Source organism: Stigmatopora argus, chromosome 23 (genome assembly GCF_051989625.1).
Source record: "Stigmatopora argus isolate UIUO_Sarg chromosome 23, RoL_Sarg_1.0, whole genome shotgun sequence".
NCBI lineage: Eukaryota > Metazoa > Chordata > Actinopteri > Syngnathiformes > Syngnathidae > Stigmatopora > Stigmatopora argus.
Window position 1 is genome coordinate 2,538,261 of NC_135409.1, and position 22,347 is coordinate 2,560,607.

The window sequence follows — 22,347 nt, forward strand, 5'->3', positions numbered from 1 at the left end:
CAATTGTAATGAAAGTAGTAATAAAAATTGTTTAATATTTATACGTGGGAAAAACAGTAATAACTGCAACTTGCATAGTATCTGCCAATAATTAAATATATACACTTACTGTAAACAGTAATTGTTTGGTCTAAACAAAAAAAAATACGTTGCCCATCCCTGTATGGTTTTGTTTGTTTGCTTTTAAAATTATTGGGGGTACCTCGTTTTACAAAAAAATCATAGCAAAATCTTAAAATGTATCTGTGACGTCCACAGATCTAGTTTGAGAGTAATTTGCAGCTAAAGATGATAAACTGACATGTTAGTCTTCAGTGCTGGATGTGCGCTGGTCTCTCAGGGAGAGAAAAATTGATTGGGGGAAACAACTAAACCTACAGAGAAAAACAATGTTGCAAAGTCTCAATTAGTGTCTGATGAGTGTGAATTTAATGTGCAAAGGTTCCTTTCCGCTCAGTGTGGCTGGCTGCAATCTTTGACAGCATGTGTGTGTTTTATGTTTGTGCAGTCAAGTTGTGTACATTGCCAACTGAGTTTACAATTATAAGGCTGCTTTAAACTAGCGTATGGGATTATTAAAACGTAATACCCCTGGAATATCAGTGGGGAAGGCAGAGCTAAGAAAGTGCAAAGATGAATTGAACTGTGTGGCGAGAAGAAAGCTTAGTGAAAGAGATTTTGAGAGCTTTTTTTAATTAATGAAACTCAAAAATATTCCAACAAAACGCCTCACCTGTGTTGTTACCAAAGTTGCTCTCGATCTGCAGAAATCTTCCATCCATGTGGGGCGGAAAAAGACATTTAGTTGGATTTGATCATAAGTCTTCTGAATTTTCTCATCAGATAAAATAAGTTAGGACGAGGGAGGAAATGATTACAAATTTTAATCATGATAAATAGCATGTGATGCTTGACTATGTTTCATCGCATTGCTACAAACGTGAAGCAATAATGGACTTAAGTGCTATATAATGTAGTAATAGTCATACTCAAATCAGCCCCATATTCCTTTTTCTCAGCCTATCGGAACGAGCTTTTAGCGCTACTTATAGCTGGGTAGCATATTTAGTAGTTCAGTACACAAGAGTTCATTAACCACATCATTCCTGCCCTTTCCTTGCCCAAATAAAATAAATATATATCCCATTTCCATTCCCTGAATCAATAGCCCCAGGCTCCAGGCTGCCAGCTCCTGGCAGGTGTGGTGTGGACTGTTTAAATAATTAAGTACGTGGTGAGAGGCAGAAGCCGAGTCTATGGGTCATCATAACACACTGAAGGATACGGGCATCGTGTTACGTCGTTAAAAGCTGGTAATTGGAGCGAGTAATTGGCCAGTTTGGCTGATCAAAGTGTCTGGAAAGTGCTAAGGAGACATGGCAGCCCATTGATTAACGGCCCCCGGAGGACTGGCTTTAAACATTAGCTCGTTTTAGCCCTGGCGTGGAAGCATGTTGACTTTGAAGACGCTGACGTAAGGTCACGTTCAACAAGACGCGATGGGCTCCCGAGATCTTACCTTTGTGGTTTTGATTTTGTTCCCCGTCGCGCAGCTCCAACCCTTCAAGTCGGGAAGGACTTTGCATTCTTCGCCGTCTAGGCAAGGATGCATCTGGCACCACCATTTTTGCTCCACTATAGAAGCTGCGTGGCACAGAGAAATTCCGATGACTCACCCAAGAGAATTGCAGTAAAACCATAGAGGAATCAATGTTTATTCCACACACATTACTGCTTATAGAGCAGCAATCTGGTGGAGGATGCACTCGGGGTCAATGGCAGGTGGACGGACGACTGTTAGATGAAAAAAAAAGTAAATAACAAGCCAACATGGCTTTTTGCCAAATGATAACTACGCCGAGCCCATCGCATCTTTTTCATTTAACGAGTAATGATGTGAATATGATGGTTGGAAACATCTGGAATTGTTGTGTTGATGCATTTATTTTCATTGTGGTCGTCGGAGATGTTTTTGACCTTGAACTCGTTCATTAACAAGATGCGAGTTGGGTAACGAGCGGTGGATTATTAAGTGGGAAATGTTTGATTTGAATTTTGCGACGGCCCATTTGGGATTAGGAATGCTAATGTGGTTTGAATGCTAATGTGGTTTGAATGCGTGTTCATTATTCGAGTGCGGTCATGATATTGAAATGCATTTTTTTTTTACTCTTACAATATTTTTTAAGTAAGTAGCTCTAAATATATATATATATATATATATATATATATATATATATATATATATATATATATATATATATATATATGTATATATGCAAGTAAAACCTGAACATATCACATAGTAAATCGACAAAATAAATTGGACATCTAATGTCAATGAAACATCATTCACTGCCAGTTCATATTTTTCTCGCTGTATTCAAATCCTCTGTGATTTATCCAAAGGAGGCCGTCTCACACAGAGCGCATTGCAAGTTAATTTCATCTCGGAGAACAAAAGGAATAATTAAAAGGTTAAGTGCTGGTCATTTTAGCTGAGAACACCCACTGAGCGCTAAACTGAGGCCGATGTCTCACAGCTCTAATTTGCAGAAAATGTCAATACTTAAATGTCAAGGAATAGGTCAAACCCAATTGGATCCAGACTTTAGAAAGAAAGCCGACCAGAGCCGAGTTGCTCTCTACTTGCGCCAGGCTTGAGGTCGGACACATTAACGTGTCGAGAGACACACATTTCATTAAAGCAAACCGTTAAAGATAATCTGCTCTATTTAGTCTTTTAAAATCTATGTTTAAAAGAAAAAAAGTGGCAGATTAATGCCAGGCTCCCCCGAAGCACATTTTCAGACTGTTACTGCAGTAAATGCTTTTTTTCCAGATTCCCTGGTTTGCCCAGGAGGACTCGTAAAACGCGAGCAAAGTGGTGACAAACGGTACCGTCTACACAGGAGGGAGCGGCTCTGGTGGTCCCGGCCACTTGGCCCGGGAAACAGGAGCACTTGACGGTTTGCGAGCGCTCCTCGATTTTGTTCTTGTTGCAGCAGCGGTGCAATGCGACCACCTCGCAGGTGCCCGTGGGAACATGCTGCGCTACTGGAGAGATGACACGGAAAGAGAGAGGAAAAAAGGAACAATCAGTGTTTAATCCAGCGCTCTGTAGTAACTTATTACCGTCCAATTGTGGCCTTGGATTGAATCCCATAAGAGCCCCTCTCTAGGGCCTTTACAACACCTCTTTGATCTCACTCAGAGCTAATACTCAATAGAGGAGACAGCCCATATTCTTTTAGGGACTCTTCTCTTGTACGAAGCCAATTTTGTGGTAAGCACCATTCAATGGAAATTGCTACAATCTCTGATTCTTGTAATACACTTGCTTTCACTGCTGTCAAAGGCATTGAAAGCAGAGTATTCACATCCAGTCTTCCTAGTTTGGGGGACATTTACAGGTGGCTTTCTGTTTATTTTAGGGCATTTACTGGTCACTATCTATCAGTGTTGTCCTTTTTTTGGCCCATTCCGTACTTGGAAAAGCGTAGCGATTATGACGTCAAATTCATTTCAGCTGAAAGGCATGGCAGTGAATGATCATGTTTCTAAATCTATTTTTAATGAATTTATGAGATTCCTGATAGTAATCGATGGTCCGAATCAAAGTTGTCCAATTTTTTTTTTCGTAACTGTAGAACCGCCCCATTCTGCTAATACAGCAGTCTAATAGTACGTGAAAGTGCAACGCTGCAGAACCCGCGACCAATTTCCAGATCAAGCTCCATTGTCTGAATTATTTAGCGCCTGAACGGCTCCTTCCTCTATCACTGCTTGTGACATTTCCACGATCCGTCCATCTAAAGCAGGGGTGTCAAACCGGTCCTCAAAGGGCCGCAGTGGGTGCAGGTTTTCATTCCAACTCAACAAGAGGATACCTTATGCAAGTGTAATCAGTTAATTAAAGTCAGGTGCTACTGATTGGTTAAAATGTCGGCACTGGATCGGTTGGAACAAAGACCAGGACACACTGTGGCCCTCGGCGGAATCGGTTTGAGACCCCTGATCTAAAGGGACTCCTGCTACTACGATTCCAAATGTCTAGGTCTTTGTGGTAGTCGGTGAAACGATATCAAGGTTGTCCAACCTTACCCTGCTGATGCATTTTGCAATTCTGTTCTCTGGTATGTTGACAACAGAAAACTGAGTGGGCTTCTAAGACCATCTCTCGTATCCAATTGGGAACAGTGATCAGCTTCTTGGTTCTTTTGTTGAAGAATCTGGCAACACGTGTCGGGCAAACGTCTAAGCCGCTTGACTCGCTCTGCTTGTCTTTCACGGCGGCAGGGCGGGGGGGGGGTGGGTTGGGAATTTTGCAACTTTTCGAAGACCACTGCGACGAGTTTGGCATGGCGGAGGCGAACTTTTCATTTTCTGCTAGGATAGCAAAACTGATAGCATGGAGAGCACGGCACAATGGCTTCAGTGTATGTTGGAATATTTGCATAATGATGAAATGATGAATACGTTATCACATTACAACGCAGCACCTCGGGCTAAATTGTGTCTAATGCATACATTATATGCAGGGAATGTAAAGCGTGTTCTTATTTAGAAGTTTTAATGAATTATTCCTCAGATTTAAGTAGTGTCGGAGTGGAATTCAAATCAGAGTCACCGCGACTTATTTTTCACCTGTTTTTTTTAGTTTTATTTATTCTTTGTGCCTGAGCGCGCTCACTCAACATTTAATCACAACATACCGTACAGCTGGATTATAATTGCCAATCATGTTTTGAATCATTCAAATGCATGTATATAGATAGACGATATCAAATGAATAATGACGAAGGTTGCTCAGAGATACCTTTAGCGGTGATATTTTTGATATTGAATGTTAAAGCAGGATTATTCATGAGCTCTGACGATATGAACATTGGTAATGGTCAATATACGTGTAATGCTAAAACGACACTAATATATATTTAAGATCATCACTGAATTTATTGTGACAGGATCACATTACTCTCGAAGTCAGCTATCGGGGAAGCGGTGACCACCCAGATCTGCCTCGCCACGTCATTTTTAGTGGCCCGGAATAGAAACTCCTGTCAAGGCTTAAGGTTGTTCCTGCTTAACTGCGGGTTGTTAAAATAACGCAACATTTTTTGTCACTGGTTGCCCTTTTTCCGTTCAAATAGCACTGAACCGATTCGACCTATTTTTCCGAGAGGAGGAAATCATTTCTTCCCTTCTTCTCCGTGAACCAATTCATTTGCCACGTTTTGGATGTGTGCTGGGCTGGTTTCATGCCCTGAATTACAACGGATTTACAGCCACAGACACAACGCACTGGGGAAATTAGCGGGCCGCGATGGTTATCAGAGAGAAACGGGAAGGGAGATTATTCGCATCCACTTTCTGCTGAAACGATGAGCACCTCAAGTGCCAGTCAAAGGTGAGCGCATCAAAGAGGCCCGCTCGCGCCTAATTGGTCGACAAAGGGAAGAGAGGTGCGTATCTATCATGCTCGCAAATGGACATCCCGTCCACCAGGAGCGATGCCCGCACGTCACCAATTACCCGCGTGGCCGTGGAGTGCTCAAACATGCGCTTTAGCCTCCACTTGGTGTGTTACCAACTCGCCATAATTGATCTCGCCGGGTTTACAAAGCTTGACAACACTTTTAATGAGGAAGGGATTGAATGGAGTGGACTCTGTACAATTAGCTCAAATTACTAAAAAGGCTATTTTTCTAAAAAATGTTGTCTTGTGGAAAAGAACCGCCTTTGCGTTCCGAAAGCAGACAGATGGATGGCAACTCGACAGTATCCCAGAAGAGGGTTTTTTTACCTTGTTTTAAACATGTATTTAGTTCAGTATTTGGAATCAGTTCATTATTTGGGTTTACTCTTGATTCCCAAATAATGTTTGGAAGGAAATTTTTATTTATTATTTTTTTTATGTGCAGGTTTTAAATTTCAAGGCTGGTGATTAGTGGCTTTTTTTAAGCGTAAAGCAGTTTTCATGTAAGTAATGATCTCCCTGATAAGAGAAAATGGTTTCCGTAGTGATGTGTAAAGAAATTGTCTCACCTGTGGAGCACTCGGATATGTCCCACAGGCTGATGGCGAGCACCATGACCATTAGAATTCCTTTGTTTCCAACATGTAAGTGTCGCTCACTCATCCTGGAAAATTGAGACAAATTCAAGTGCTCAGTCAGAATGCTGGCAAAGAATCATTAAAACGAAAAGCGGATATTAATTCCTTCAAAGCCATAGACAGTGATAGGTTGTACCTGGAACTTTATATACATCTATTTTTTCCCCTGCAATAATGTGCATTGACGAGAAATAGCAATCCTCGTCTATTCAATGAGTAAAAAATATTCACATCCATGGTAAATTTACTCTGGTCATTACAGTGGACGGCTATAAGACATTTTACCCCTTACATATGGAGCAAGTGACTTATTTTGTAATTCAATGATCAATCATATTCTCTAAACATTTTGTAATTGTAAATGTGGATAATTTAATATAAAGCAAATTTATAAAATTAGAAGAAATAAAATCAAATACACACTGGTTACGTCCCAGACTCTAGTTGTGTTTATTATGTATTTAACTCATTGATGGCGCTAAACGTCCAATTCGTGTTTCAATGCCGTTGACGGCTAATTGGCACTCCCCCAGTCAAAATGGTTTGGACGTCTTGCCCCGTCAGCGGCAGTGAGTCCAAGTTAAAAAAAACTAAACAAAAAGTCCAATTTGCCCACGAAAGGGCTAATGACCCACAGGCCTCCTTGTGTAAACCAGCGAGGGCGCGTATTCTTTGACAGATAGTGGTCAAATTTCCAATCCCCCAAAAAATGGAATCCATCAACAGCACAGTAATTACTGGAAGAGGCTTGGTATCGAATGGCGCGAGCGTGCTAAGTTACAAGCTACGTTGATGCCTTGCTTACCGCCTCCCGCCTCTAATCTTGCTGTGCTCATTGACATATAGATTGTTGAAACCACCGAGGGATTCTCGGGTTATTTACATAGCTAATTACCGTTATTCTAGAGTCAGGGTGCGCTTTTCTGCTGACTTGATGGCCGGGCCGAAGGTGGTATCAAAATTGCAGGGAAAAATAAGTGTTTTGCCAAGTTACTTTTCCAGAGATTAAAAATGTATCTCACGCCAAACAGCATTAAACTTCTCCAGTCTTCCTTAAATTGATTCTGTTCACGGTCTGGCTTTTTCACTGAATCCCAGCATATTGAGTTCTGCGCATTTTTAATAAATACCGAGCGTATCGTGAGTTTTATGTTTTCCGGGAAGTTCTCCGTTAAGTTGGGTAATAAGGTGCTCGCTGAAATTGCCTCCTATCGTCCACTTACAGCCTGCCGGTCGCCGCCTTGCGCCATGTACCCTGCTGACATTCACCTTCACATCGACTGATTTATACCCGCTCTGTTTTTTTCGGGTTGGTAACGGCGCTCGGTCAATGAGAGCGCGAGTGAAAAAAGGGTCATCGGTGACAAAGCGTGCGTCTTTTGATGGTCACTATCTACACTAGGCTGCAATTCTACAAATGGCTTCCCATTGTCCCTGAATGGGTTCCGTCGTCATTGCTGTGCTTTGACCAGAGTTTCTGGCAACAAGCTTGACCTTGTCTTTGTAAAACCGTACTCGTTTGTTGGCTGCTTGGACATGCAGAATGGTGGAACAGTTTTAAAAAAGAGCTAGAGAAAACCATGATTGAATGTAAAACCTACCTAAATGTATGTTCATCCATTTTCCGTACCGCTTATCCACATAAGGGTGGTGGAGGTGCTGGAGCCTATCCCAGCCATTTATAGGAAATAGGCGGGGGACACCCTGAGTTGGTTGGCAGCCAATCGCATGGCACAAGGAGACAAACTACATTCAATTTCGACAATTTTAGAGCAGTCAACCAGCCTCCAACTGATAGGACAGGAAAGATTAGGGGACAAAATCTGAACTTTGGTACGGTGTGAAGACCAAAAAAGCGCAGAATTTGACAAATAAACTGTAAATCTGACAACCAGCAGCTTTGAAATGACATTGTCCATCCTGGTCAACAATAGAAGTGCAGTCCATTATAATTCAATGACACTGAAATGTGATCCTTGACTTTAAAACCTCCCAGAAAAAATATGCGGATATAAATAATCCTTCAAGTTAGAATTTTTCGACTTAAATTGCTTGTAATTTGCGGCGGTTGACAACAACACAACACAACGGGAGGGTAAAGAGAAAATGACTTGAAAAGAGTCAATTCTAAATAGTTTTACTTTGCCCGTTGCCAGCAGAAGCAACTTTTGATACTAGGGAACTTTAAAATGCAAATTGTCAACCTCTTTATAAAATGATTTCAGTCAGGTATGTGCTCAGACACAAGTGGCGATTGTACTTTTATCCTTTCAGTGGGACAAAATGGGACGAGTCCTCTTAGATTTAGAATTGCAGCAGAGCGCAACTTTTCGTGGAAGTTGGTGGAATAAACAGCAATTTTGCACTGTTATTAGAGAAAGAAAATCTGATGTCAGAACATGCAAAGAGAATGCGCCATTAAATCCAAAGTGAATGAATCGAAAGGAGAACCGTGAACCCTGGTTCTGGTTTTTGTCCCATTAGTGTCAGGTGTTTTCCTCTGGTGATGTTTTTCATTAGCTAGAAACCAACTCCTTTGACCTTGGCCTATTAATAGTTGTTTGAGACAGAGGTGAAATTTGGACATTCAGTCCTTTTTCAGTCGCAGGCCCAACCGAGGTGGGGGGAAAAGTAGTTGGAATACAGTGGTACCTCGAGATACGAGCTTAATCCGTTCCGTGACTGAGCTCGTATGACAAGTTACTCGTAACTCGAGGTAAAGTTTCCCATTGAAATGAATGGGAAACAAATTAATTCGTTCCAACTCTCTGAAAAAAACACCAGAAACAGGATATTGGATTGAAAAAAAAGTTTTATTTCTTATAATTCGCCATATATTGACAAAGTAATAAATAACGAGTGGTTTAATAGAAATAAAGTGTTTAATCTAACTAAAATTGGGCAGATTTCGCCGAGGGGAGAGGGGCACAAAAGGGGCGGGGGGCTTCGTTTTTTTTCTTCCACACAACGCACTCGTAAACGGAACAAACACTCCACCCTCACGTTCGCTATCGATGGGCTGTTTGCTGTCGTACTATTCCCTTCAAAATATTCCGAAAATGATGCACACAAATGTCCTCACAATCGAATAACGCACGACCACTTGCCAACGAGCAGCAGTCTTTTATCAGCGATCGCGCCGCTGCTCATGTTGTTGTTGTTGTTGGGCCACCTCAGGCGCTTGAGGATTACCCTCAGCAGCGCTAGAGCTGTCACTGGAACGCGGATTAGTTCATCCAGGGGGTAGCCGGAGGTGTGGGGCAGTGCGAATATCTCCGGCTGGATGAAAAACGTAGGGCGCCACGTTCCTGGGTGGCAGCTCTGGGTGGTTTTGTTGGATTCGCATGGGAGCTTCGGGGGCGCTGGCTAGCGGCTCCTTTTAGCTTGTAGCATCTGTGTTCGCATCCCCTCGAACGGCGCCTAGTGCCATTGCCTGTCGGCGTTGTGCGCACGAGTATACTTCATTACCCAGAAAGCCCTCTTTTCACCGCGCATGCGCGTTGTGCGTTTCCTGGTCTGAATAGCTCATCCGGTGCTCGTAAATATTGTTATACACGAAAGATATGCCAAAAAAAATGCCATGGCAACCTGGCTTGGTCGCATCACGAAACTTTGACCGCATCACGGGCGAATTATTCGATCGAAATTTCCCCCGTAAGACGAGCATTCCGTATGACGAACGGTCGTATGACGAGGTACCACTGTAGTCTGGAAAATATGGCAATCTTTTTTAAAGAGGCTTGGAGACACTGAGTGCTTTTCTTCCTGCCCATTATGTACGAGCACAAGAGAGGGAAAAAGGCGCTGAAGAGGGTCTAAAAAACAGCAATTTACATTCATCTGTTGTGCAATGTATGCTATTTTTGCGTGAAGCATTACATTTAGCGTACGCTGGCAAAGACGGCCGAAGTTTCTTTGAGTTTTGCTCTCGTCTGCCCGAGTGTCATTGTAGAGGAGCGAAACACACAAAACCTTTGCTTTTTTGGGTAAGATTTTCTTCCAGGCCTGACACGCTTCTTGAAATATCTCGTTTGCAAATCAGCTTTACGAGTAAACCCTCGCGCGCTTTGGAGTCAAGTAAGTAAACATTTCCAAAAGTGTAAGATTCAATTTTCGCTTCCCCCCTCAATGGACGGGATCAAAACGCTGGAAATGCGCAAGGGAAGTGCGTAATCCACAATATCCCCGAGATTGCGGGGTGGGCGCAGAAAGCGAAAAAGCTGGACTTTCCCTTCTCGCTTCCCGCAGCTGGATTCGACACAGGGATTTATCCCCTTCCATTCCCTCCCGTCTTCTATCTGGGTCTCTACTCGAAGCGTGACCGAGACTGTCACCTCGGACGGCTGCGGGGAGCCGATTGCTCCAATCGGAGAACAAACGTGGCTCATTTGCCAAAACACAGATGTTCCCATCTGACAGCGGAAGACTCCAGACGACGGGCCAAATCCACGTCGGGTCTCCGACGAGACGGCCGTCACGCCGCTTTCCGAAGGGTGTCCTCGGGCGTATGAAAGGCAGCCACGTGACGGATGGCTCGCTAATCAAATCATTACGCAGCAGCCCGGCGGTGACGTTCGACAAAACGCCGTCGACTCGGAAAAGAATCGTTTGACTTCTCTGCTTCTTGGATCTGATTATTTTTAGATGACTGTTTCTAGGACAGACACCACTATGATATGCAATAGTGTATTTTTTTCTTCCAAAAATGGATTTTACATTTGCTATGCGAGGACTTGGACATTTCTGGCCTGGAGGCATCCATCCGCCAGCCTGTCTGGTCTGTGCCACATACGGGAGGAAAATTAATTGCAATCCCATTTGGCCCAAGATGCTGTCACCTGACACTAGCACCGCATGCCCTTTCCCAGAGTTTAACCACTAAAGCGACCTTCTGTAACAAAACAGTGAGATGCCAAATGAGAGGTCGCCCGCATCCAACCCGCAGCAGTCAAACGGTCTCCAACCTCCATGTTCGTTTTAATCGGGATATCTTGGCACAGTTCCACAGAACACGTACATGTCAAATCCATTTTGACGAGCACGACTGACTCCCAGTCAAAAGGAACTGAGCGTCTACTGCCGTCAAATACTGGTTAGCTAACGTAACCTCTGAAGGAAACCATAACTACAACGTCCCGCGTTATTTTTATTCATTTTACATGGGTGATTTCTCGTTTTTCAGTCATCGCGATTAGATTTCGGGGGTAGGACCGGATGGGCGCGGAGGTTCGCCGCGCTGCGCCGGCTTTCGCATGCCGTGATGAGAAGAAAAGGTGAAGCGTGAGGTGTTGGGGCACATGGGAAATCTATTTTAAGGCACGCAATAATACCTTTTCCGGCGCCACGGCGACAACAGAAGAAACGTTGACAGGCAATTATGAAGCTCCGTAATTAGCTCATAAGCAACGCTATCTCTGTTAGCCAATTATCACGACCAAATACCAAGCTTGATGTCTCCCACCGAGGTCGATTTGACAAGGACGGAAAATATAATATACATTTATTAATAATTTATCTAATATAAATTTCAATAATGCTTGTGGTATTTTGTTTTTAGTCAGAATCAGGAATTTCTGAACAGTTTAGATCAAGTTGGTGTAGTGTTTAACGAATAAAGATATTGCGAATTGGTTCAATTTCTCTTTCTTCTCAAAAATTTTGAGTGCGAGGGTTGGCAGAAATTGCCAACCTCTCTCAATCAAAATGGATTGCACGTCTATGCCTGGTGAACTTGACGGGAATATTTTTTAAGGTGAGAGTTTGTTCTCAAAACATTTAGGAAATGGAAGCTGTTGCGCGTGAGTGACGTTGAGAGTGACAATAATTTTCAAAACGTATTTTTTGTGCTTTCAGTTAAAGCTTATCTCCGGAAAGTAAAGTTATTACTTTTAACTTTGACAGCCTTCATGTATTTTTGCGTGCACATTAAAGCGGGTTATTGTATTATGAAAGTGTTAGTGGCATCGCCTCGCAGTTCTGGGATCAAGGGTTCATCCATGGTGGGTTTCGACCTACCTGTGTGGAGTTGGCATGGTCTTCCTTTTTGCATTTTTCATTTCATTTTGCATTATTTGTATATTTTGAAATCATGTTGAATCACTGGGATGTGTTCACTGTCAATTGAGTTGCTTAATTCAATGCTATGACCCGAATAAGGATTTTCTGTATCTCTTAACCATAAAACAATATCAGGTTGCAGTTTGTGTATTATCAAATTGCGTTGGGAGAAAAATTGCACAAATTGAAGTTCATCAGCTTTGCGCCTCCGTGTCGAACAATTCAAGTAATCTTGGCCGTAGCAAGCGAAGGGATCAGTTTAATTCCATTCTGTTTTGTTTGATTAAATATTCAATTGCATCCCTCTCGCCTGTTTTATAATGAGTGAGCAACATGGCCTAAGTTATTTCGGCGCCGCCCCTCGCGAGGGTTATAATTCTGGCAAGTGACAAGCTAATTGGTGATATTAGATTGCTTTCATCGAGGTCGTTGGTGCCCCGCTTTGGACATTAGCCCTGCCAAAAGGCTGCTCTGGCTGAGCGCTCGTAAACGGAGCCGAGCCCGGGTCCGGTCCTAAGTTTGACTCTGCTTTAATGACGTGGGTGCCATCCAAAGTTAACCCGTTCCTGATGACCGCTCGCGGTGTCAAAGGGCAAAACAAGTAATTTAAGTCAATAGAGAAATAAGAGATTAGTTGGAATTAATCCCCAACTTTTCTAATTTTCTTGGTCAATTTGTGGAAATGGAAGGCCACGGGAATATAGCCGAGCATAACAGGACTAATAGGCTGGCAGCGCGCCCCCCAAATGAGACGAGGCTAATGGATCCACTAAGATGGCTGAACCAGATTGCGTGCGGGTGGGAGTGATTAACAGCATGTTGGCCCCGCTCCTCCTTTTGTCAGGGAAATGTAATATATGACAATAAATGCGGGAATACGAAGACTCCTGCCGCAGTTGATTCAGGCAGAGATTAGTGCCACATAAATGCCAATTAAATGCCTAATATGGTGCAGCTGAAAATTGATGCATGAGGAAGATGTTTTTTCCCCAAAGATGGCCCAGTTCTGTTCAACCTCATTTCATTTTAACACGTTTTATTTTTGTCTTGAGTATCATATATAGCTAGACTGGCTGTGTAGCGATATTTAGTAAAAATATTTTTCAATATGAACATAGTACTTTAATTGGGTCTGTTGTGTTAACAAATTTTAATAGACAAAATGTTGTCTGACAAATGATTGCCCATTTGTGGTAGTATTTATTGTCAAAAAAAGGGAAATGAGACCACTGTCTTAAAATAGTACTGTAAATATAATTGTGAATAACATGCCATTTGTAAATATGAGAGAAACTCAACGCCGTTTTTGATCTCTGCCAATTAGAGCCAATCAAAAATGTTGATTTGATCCAAAATGAATGTCATCAAAGTATACATGTCAGCTAATTTGAAAAGAAAATATTCCAATTTTCTTGACAAGCAAATGTTTCATAATGGATGTCATTCAAAAGCTATCTTCGCTGTACATTGGCGAGTTTTCGTGTGTCAAGTGTCACCTTTTAGATTACGTTTTGGAAAAGATGGCTATTAATTGACAACAGGCTAAAGTGGTTAGTACAGCTATACATTGTCTTACACCACAATCCTCAATGTATCAATGCTAATACTGTATAGTAATGTTTAATATAGGTGTGGGCTTTTATTTTGTGTTTCTGAACTTTAGTACACACTGGTTGCCACTCTGGTTGCCAGCCAATCGTAGGTGACTTGTATTCCATTTAATAGCTCCAATTGTGGGACGACATGCAGTTTGTTATAATAGAGGATTGATATAGCAACTTTACCGGAGGTCTGCATACAGTAATTTGGTCTTTTCAGCTGTCAGTACACAAAAGACATTCAACACTTTTAAATTGCCGCCACACAATTGGAACACAGCACGGCCGCTTTAGCTTTAATCGTTCCAACGGGTTTGTGATTGAGGTCATAAAAGGGAACGCTGTATTGTATTGGAGCCGAATATCAGTCAAACCTAAAATGGGCTGCCGACACTAATAAAAAATTGCTGTCAGAATAATGTGGTGCAGTTGAACGGAGTTGATAATGAGCACAGAAGTGGAAGTTTTGTACCCCTAAGGCTATAGTTGTCAAACTCGAGGCCCGGGGACCAGATCCGATCTGCCACGTCGTTTTGTTTTGCCCGCGAAAGAAAATGATGTCCGTCGACGTTGTTTCTTTGCTGTTCTTCTTGCTATTCAAATGACATTTTTGTCATTTTTCTGTGCCATTGACGATGTTAGACATCCAATTATGTCCTGTTTGATTCTTGTGCAGTAAATTTAAATGAGTTTGTCACCCGTACATGTCCAATCCATTTGAACTGGGAGGCCTGACAGCGAGTAAAATTGAATCACTGTCAATGGCGGCAAAGTATTTGTTGAAAGATTGAGCACTACAGAAAATAGAGATTATGTACTTTTTGTTTTTAGCTCTTATCTTCTCTGGAATGGGTGCCCAATAATTTTCTAAAAATCAAATTTTCATTCGAGCTCTGTTGGAGTAATCATTATTATAAATGTGTTTGCAATGAATATAAAGCCTTATAATATACATGCTTACTATATTAATCAATATATTTGCTTATTAGGAATAGTAATGCTCATCCTAAATGTGTAACTATATTAAACAATATATATATATATATATGTGTTGATCGCTTTTATGTACCTAACCTAACAAGCTCAAAAACATGATCAATCATCCAAATGAAACCAAGATCCAGCCGGCGATGAGGAGGGTGGGACCGCACGCGCCCCATCACTAGGCCGATTTCGACAGTTGCCGGCGGATAATTGGTGTTCGCGCCGAGCTCCTGTCTTCCGGAACTCATTACTATCACTCACAAGCCTGTTCGGCGGCGAATCCAAGTCTTTAGATGCTCGAAAACTACAACCGCCTAATCGCTTTATAATTTCGATAGTAAATGCCCCCCCACCCCCAGGTGTAGCGGAAACTCAAGTTGTCGTAAATATGAAGTTTCACAAATAGTCTAATCGGTGGCGCGGGGAAAGAATGGTGCAACGATTCCCTTTATCGTCCCCTTTCTCCAAGTCAAATCTGTGACAGGCTCCATTTCCTCCTGACCATTAGAGTTTGCTCGGTTGGCTGTATAGTAAAAATGGATGGAAGTGTGCATAAAGCCAGTGTGAGCAGGGGTTTGCAGCCTCATTGCACAAAGTGGATAACAGGATCAGTTTCCATACGCCAAGAATACATCAACAGGTGTGAAATGGCTGTCCCTGAAAACGTGAGCCTGAGCTTGATAGTTGCTGAAAGGAGATGCAAGGTTTTTGAGGAGCTGTCATTCCATGGATCCATCTTATTCACTACCACTCAAGGCGGTAGTGGGAGGTCTGGCAGCGAATGAACAAATGTCAATATTATTAAATCATTTTTTAAATATCATTATTCATTCATTTTCCATACGGCTCATCCTCACAAGGGTCAAGATTGTTAAATAAGAATTTATAAAAGTGCCTATTATCACAAGAAGTCATTTGTAGCAGCCCAAGTAGATAATGACCACTTTCCACTGCAACTTTCTTTCCATATCAAAAACGCCAAAGACCTCCAAAGACTTTCTCGCATAGAGTTCACGCATTCCCTAACTTTCTTCCAACTGCAGTCAAGAACTTCCTAAATGTTGAACTTTTAGGTCTATTAGAGGCCATGTTGAAAGCCCCCCCTTTTTCCCCAATCCATTTTCTAAAAAGCGTGCAAGTTGAGCACCACAATTAGCACATTGCTCAATGAAAACTGTTCCAAGCGCTTGCCCGCGACTGATTCCGTTACATAATGACGCCTTATTACTGTGCAATGTGCACTTTTTATGAGACTTGTGCTGCTGTAGTGTTTGAGTTATCTCGCTGAATGGAATGTTTGGACATCATTTTCCAAGTGTTCCTTAATAAGGCTTTATAAATGGGCCCTTTTTTGTGCTAAAATAGAAAATAGCAACGCACTTTGGAGCTCAATGTCATCCAAGATTGTGGTGTCAACAGTCTCGCAGATGACAAAGATGGAGAATATTCAGACAGTGGTTCTTCACTCCCTTTTTTTCTAATTAGCCGCCCACACCTTGAGCCCGGCAGCGTAATTGGTTCCTCGGCCTTCGACTCATTCGCGTCCACTATTGGAGAATGTGTATGCCGAGCGTCCTTGATGGAGAGTGAAAATGAAATATTCGTCTCGCCGCTGCAATCGGTGAAGTCCACCGTTCGAGTGCACGTGTTGACGGCAAAAGGGCGGAGGACTTTTCTAAGTGTTAACTGCTTCATCACCGTTGAACGATCGTATTTTGGTGCCATTGACGGTGACAAACTCGCACCTTCGAATTTCACTGTGTTTGCCACTAGATTAGTCCAATCCACTTGAGCTTGGGCAGCAAAATAATGGATGCTCATTCGCTATCAGCCCTCCGAGCTCAGATGGATTTGGACCTCTATTTCCATACAGTACAGTACAGTACAGTAGTCCGTGAATGAAATGTGTGGAGAAAATATAGGCCATACTACCTGTGTAAATCATCAGTTTAACAATAACCAGGAAACTTGCAAAGCCTGGTGGTAGAGAAGCCCACCACTTTTGTGTTTTATTGGATTTCACAATATTGTTGCTTAGCCAATGGACCTATCGTTCTTGATCAACACACTAATCAATATGTAGGTAAATGCCTACTTGAAATGGTGGCAGGAGTGTGCTAACTTCAATAAAACATGAAGGGTGGACACATGCAACCTCGAAACATCTCTTTTCTGGGCAAAACCATCACCGTCAAGGTCAACATTATTGTTAGCTGATGAACATTTGTTCCCATGACCAAAATCAGAATATCAATGAGCCTTTTATGCTAACGTGAAACCAGCATTCGGACACCGAGGACCCGACAAGACCGGAGACAAAACGTCCGCAGGCCAGAACCAAATGTGTTTTTTTTCTTTCTTCCCCTTCATAATTCCGGCTGTCGGCTGGCAGAATGTAAATGAGACTCTCACCACCTAGCCTATGATGGTGTCAGCGCTCTTCTTAGTCTCTGGTCTCATTAGAAGCCGAGTGGAGCTGACATTTACTCAGCCACGGTGCTCACTAGCGCTTCATGCGGGGCGCGCGGGTCAGAATAACATGCCGCCAGATACTCTAGCCGTCCCCGAAACCACGCCGCCAATATGACTTGAAATAATCTTAACCCTTTAAGGAGCAAGTGGGTATTTTGAGTCATTTTAAAAGCTTATCTTCCATAATCCACCTATGCCGGGTCTTGGTGTTGAAGTATTTTTTAATTAGGTTTTTGTAATGAATAAAAACCAGCATGAGTAACACTCTAAAGTTGATAAATAATTATTAGAATAGAACTAACAAAAAATAATTCAAACATTTTAAATAAATGGAAATAGGCAGTTTTATCTTTCAATAGTAACAGTATAATAATAGTCGCATTTTAGTATTTATAAAAAAAAAATTCAAATAGAAACAAAATAACAAAAGTTTAAAAAATATATATGAAAATATTTACTATTACTCTTTGCATACCATTCATAACAGACATCTAATTTATTTTGACTTGGCGGATTGAATGAATGTTAATTATTTATCTCAGTCAAAATTGACTTTTATCATTGAAAATGGCAGGCAATGAGTTAAATAGTATAACATTTTTGAAAAAAAATACTGTGAAATAATCACCCACACAGTTTAGGTTGTATTCCCTGTCACTGTTGAACATCATTAAACCGTTATGACTCATCTTTAATCATTCGGGCTAAAAAAAAAACACGAGTCCTTGTGGTATTATTGCAGGCTCGGTAACATCGTGGCACGCTCGCTGTTGCAGGATTAATTAGAAATCGGGATTAATAGCGAGCACTTTTTTTTTACTCACCTCATTGTCATTTTTAGCTCAATAACCTGCGTAATTTCTGCGCAATCACCTTCCAAAGACATCATTAAAAGGGCTGTATTTTCATCTAAGGGCACATGGGTCGCCTCCCGTGCCTCGGCGCTAAACTGTGGCGGCTCTGAATGGAAATTAATAGGAGGGATATGGCTATTTCCTGACTCCTGCTCCTGCTTTGTTTTTCTGCGGTCCCCTCATCCAGTTACCATTGCCTTATCTCTGTGCTCACTACACGGCCTGATAGGGCTCTGTGTGTAAGCAATTAAAGTGTCTTATTTTCCAGATAAGTGCGAGAGCGGAGTCAGACTCGAAGCCACGGGCGGCTCGTAGCAAGTCTTTAGGTTAGCTACCCCCCTCGGCTTTGCCGCCGCAGGGGTAGGAGCGCACGAAGCGAGGCGTGAGGCTCAGTGTGATCGAGGTTAAAATAAAGCCATTAGGGAAACCTACACAAACTGTGTGTTTTCCACATCACAAATGCATTTTCATACATAGAGATTGTCAAGACCCTTAAAAAGAAATTTGGGCGAGAGCGGAAAGAATAAACCAAATATTCATCATTCGCTTTTAATGCGCGAGGAGTTCTTTGTAGGTGTGCTCACGTCTGCGCATCAAAGTCGGTTTCTAGCTGCGTAAAGGCAGACAGGTGTAACGATCATCGTCATATTCAATTCTGGGATTTCGAAGGCATGTGATAAAAGTTACTCTCACGGAGTTTTAAAAAAATGTTACGGAATCATAGCCCTTTGCGATAACACATCTTTCACAGTTTTCACGGAATGTATTTCTACCGTTTATAAATTGATTCCTTCAATTAGAGAATTTGGTAGTTGGTCATAAAATCATACGAGCCATTATGTCACGATTAAGTACATTTTCTAATTCTTGAAAGGCTTTTCCACCCTTCATTTTGTTTGCCATGTGAGGCTGGCAGCGAATGAACATTCACCCATTTGCATTTCAAATGGTTTGGACGTATACTAGTGGTAAACTCATTGAAATCCACAGTGAAGTTTTCTGAAGTGAGAGTTTATTCAAGAATACATTAATGTATTTTGAATATTGCCATCAACGGCGCGCGAAGTTAAGATTTATGCCCTATGTTTGCATTGTTTTCCCCCAGCTTATACAAAATGACTGTTAAAATCATCCAAAATACAGTAATTAAAATTGAAAATCCGTGTGAGCCTGTGTTTTAAGTCAGTTTTTTTCTGGAGTCTCACTTATGCAAATATCCTAATTGTTATCCATTGTAATGCAAAGTAACAGAAACCTCCATCCTGAGCATTTTAAAGTCAAATCTCTCATCACACGTGAGGCCAAACTAAGTCAAGTCGTGGTTCTTAAACATGAACCAACTTGCGTTTGGCTGTTTATTTAACTGCTAGTGGATTAGAGTTTTCCTTCGAACGAAACAGAGGGAGATCAAATGGATGAAAATGGCTAATTTCACGATAATACGGTCCCAAATTATTCTTTGGACAATGTGATAATTAACAATATTCAAATTTGGGCCGTGATTCGACTTGAGGGCGTTCAATTGATTGAAAACGATATGTAGATATTTAACAGGTATCCTATTTCACCGAACGCAATCAAAATTACAAAGGAATTTGGATACATTTGACAGTTATGTTGCTGAAATGTGTGTTTGTCTGTGTATATGTATAGATATAGATATAAATATATAGATTGAGATATACATACAGCATGGCGTTAAATTCTTTTTGGACTTGTATACATAGTTATGGTCCTAATTCAAAGCAAATAATACATTTTGATATTCACAGTGTTGCAGCATGTTTGGTATTAAATGAAGTGTTGGATTGTTGGTGTGCATTTCCCTGTTGCCTGCCAAGGGACTGCGGATGCAAATTAGCAGTTTAAACTGATGTCCATTTGTCGACTGTTGCACATGAAGCGTAAAATAAGAAAGATGATTGACCTGACTTTGATAGCGGCGTCTGGTTGCCACTTTTCTGGAAATTGCTGATCTAATAGGATTCTCCACACACAAGCATCTCTAAGGTTAGCGGAGACTGATCCGAAAAAAGAGTTATGAAGCTGGCAGCACTTTTTTTGTGTTGTCAGAGGTCAGAATGAAGAATTCTGAATGACATACGGCTGCTCACAGGCTGCCTTTACCTGCCCGGTTGGCTCGGGGTGGCCGAGCGTGAAGCCACGGCGACGCTCGCATGACGAAATGATGACATTGGCTGGTGTGGTCCAGCTGGAGGTGGATCAGCGTGACCCGAAGCAGGGTTCGAACTCTCAGAGAGCGTGGTTCACTCTCAGCGAGGGAGCTGTTACTTATACCACGCTCCCGGCTAATTGGAGCCCGCTAGGACTGCCGGTTGTGCTTGGAGAGTAGAACATGATATGAGACAACAATATTTAATAGCGTCAAAGTTGTACTGAGGGACTCTATTTTTTGTTTTTTGCCTTGCTAAAATAGTACATTTAATGACATCAACCTGTATTATACTGGCCCAAACTTTTGTGAGATTTAAGGGAGTCTAATGTGCATATTTTAAATGAGTTAAAATCCCTCAGTCAGATGGAACTCTATTGTTTGTCTGTCTAAAAGTTGTATGCCCGCCACTATACATCAATGTATAAAATACAGCTATACGTTATGACTTTTGAAATTCTGCATTTTGCTAATATTGACGGCGATCCAATCCATATGGACTCGGAGGACTGGCAGCGATCATTCACTGACAATATCTCCTAGTCAAAATGCCTTGCACAGACAATGGCACTTGGGCACGCTCATTCAAACGGTTTGTATAAATACTTTTGCCCATACTTTTAAAGTCCACATTTTCCATTTCTACCAATCAAATACTAGTGAAAATCCCATTTTAAGCAAGGCATTGGATCATCTCCACTACTAATACTACGGCGATACATAGTTGCCAGTATATATATTATCCCCATTCCTACCCACACTCTCCGTTTGCTCCTTGTTTTTTTGTTAGTTTTTTTAATTTATCATGCCTATTATATGTGTGGCAGAAAGTATAGCAGCTGCTGCAGTCTGGCGCGCCTCCGCCACTACATTTCACCATCAGAGGACTCCTATTTGCTACAGGCAAGCAAACACTGGGCTGGAGGTGAAATCACTAAATCACAATTCCAATAAATGACTGTACCTTGCGCCAGCATTTTGACACAGCTACAAATAGTCCAATGTGGTATACTACAGTGTAGAATCATTTTTCTATCACTGGGAATTACTAGAAGGGGGAGAAAAGTGCAATTTTAAAGCCTAGAAATAAGAAATTGCATGCACGAGTAGTTGTGAATATTTGAAGATGAATGAGGCACTTACCTGGAAGTATCCTACTTCCTTCCCACGCATCAACACCCTCAAATCATCCTATCCAGGGTTTCCAATCTGTAACTCTTTAACTATCGATCCTTTAATCACTGACGGCGTGTTCTCCTCAGGTGTAAATCCTCACTCTTGGCCAGAGGTCCCGATGGCTTGGGGGCGCATCGGGGTGGTCTTTGGTGTGCTGACAGAATCCTGGTGTTGTTGCTGCCGCGTCTCGGCTCAGTCTGACAGCTCCACTGTGCGTGCGCACATGAACTTTTATGACCACTCTGGTGTGCAGCGTCATAAAGTAGACCCATTTCACACCCAATTGATTACTGATCACGTGAAAAAACTAGCAACTCATCTTTAATTTGAAAAATAAAAATTGGCTGGTATTTGAGGAAGACAAATGTGGCAATTGCCCTCAAAAATGAATTTAATATAGTGCTTTTTTCATAGTTGAAAAGAGCTTCTCTTATATGATATGCCAGTGCCCTCAAGTGGTGCTGCTAAAAGTTACACCACTCACATTTTGAAAAAGTAAAAACTATTTATCCTAAAACAATGTTTACTCAAAATTCAACCTTCATACACATGCTTAAAGGGGAAGACAACACTGTTATCCTGCATGTTCCAACAGACAAACTGTTGTTTAATACATTGACATAACAGAATTTCCATTTCAGATGTGTGACGTAAACTCAAGCCAGAAATGTTATCAATGCAGGTCATATTTTAGCCAATCAAAAGTGAGCATTCCAAAAATACCCATTTATAGTTTGTATGTGGGTCACAAAATGTCTGTGCTTGAAAGCAGTGTCGTTTTGGGGGGGGGGGGGGGGGGGGCGTTTAAACATCATTTTGTAACAAATTTGCGATTTCTTTGAGCAACCGTCTTTTGCATAGTCATTTATACCAAGTATTGACTTTCCCTTTAATAATAATAATAATCAGACGTAGG

The 22,347-nt window shown here is 41.7% G+C and overlaps 1 protein-coding gene across 6 annotated transcripts; it reads right to left on the reverse strand.

Moving 5' to 3' along the window:
* Window positions 1-833: 833 nt before the first annotated feature.
* LOC144069152 (chemokine-like protein TAFA-2) lies at window positions 834-21,648 on the reverse strand. Of its 6 annotated transcripts, none has more exons than XM_077594295.1 (6): window positions 21,399-21,648; window positions 21,220-21,303; window positions 20,210-20,423; window positions 6,049-6,143; window positions 2,902-3,054; window positions 834-1,644 (listed from the first exon to the last, which is right to left on the reverse strand). In XM_077594295.1, exons 3-6 carry the CDS (start codon window positions 20,275-20,277, stop codon window positions 1,487-1,489), a joined length of 474 nt encoding a protein of 157 aa, XP_077450421.1. In that variant the 5' UTR covers window positions 20,278-20,423; window positions 21,220-21,303; window positions 21,399-21,648; the 3' UTR covers window positions 834-1,486. The 6 variants fall into 6 exon arrangements, with proteins under 6 accessions (XP_077450421.1, XP_077450419.1, XP_077450420.1 ...); XM_077594293.1 differs by having other exon boundaries at window positions 2,902-3,057; XM_077594294.1 differs by lacking the exon at window positions 21,220-21,303 and having other exon boundaries at window positions 2,902-3,057.
* Between the last annotated feature and the right edge of the window lie 699 nt (window positions 21,649-22,347).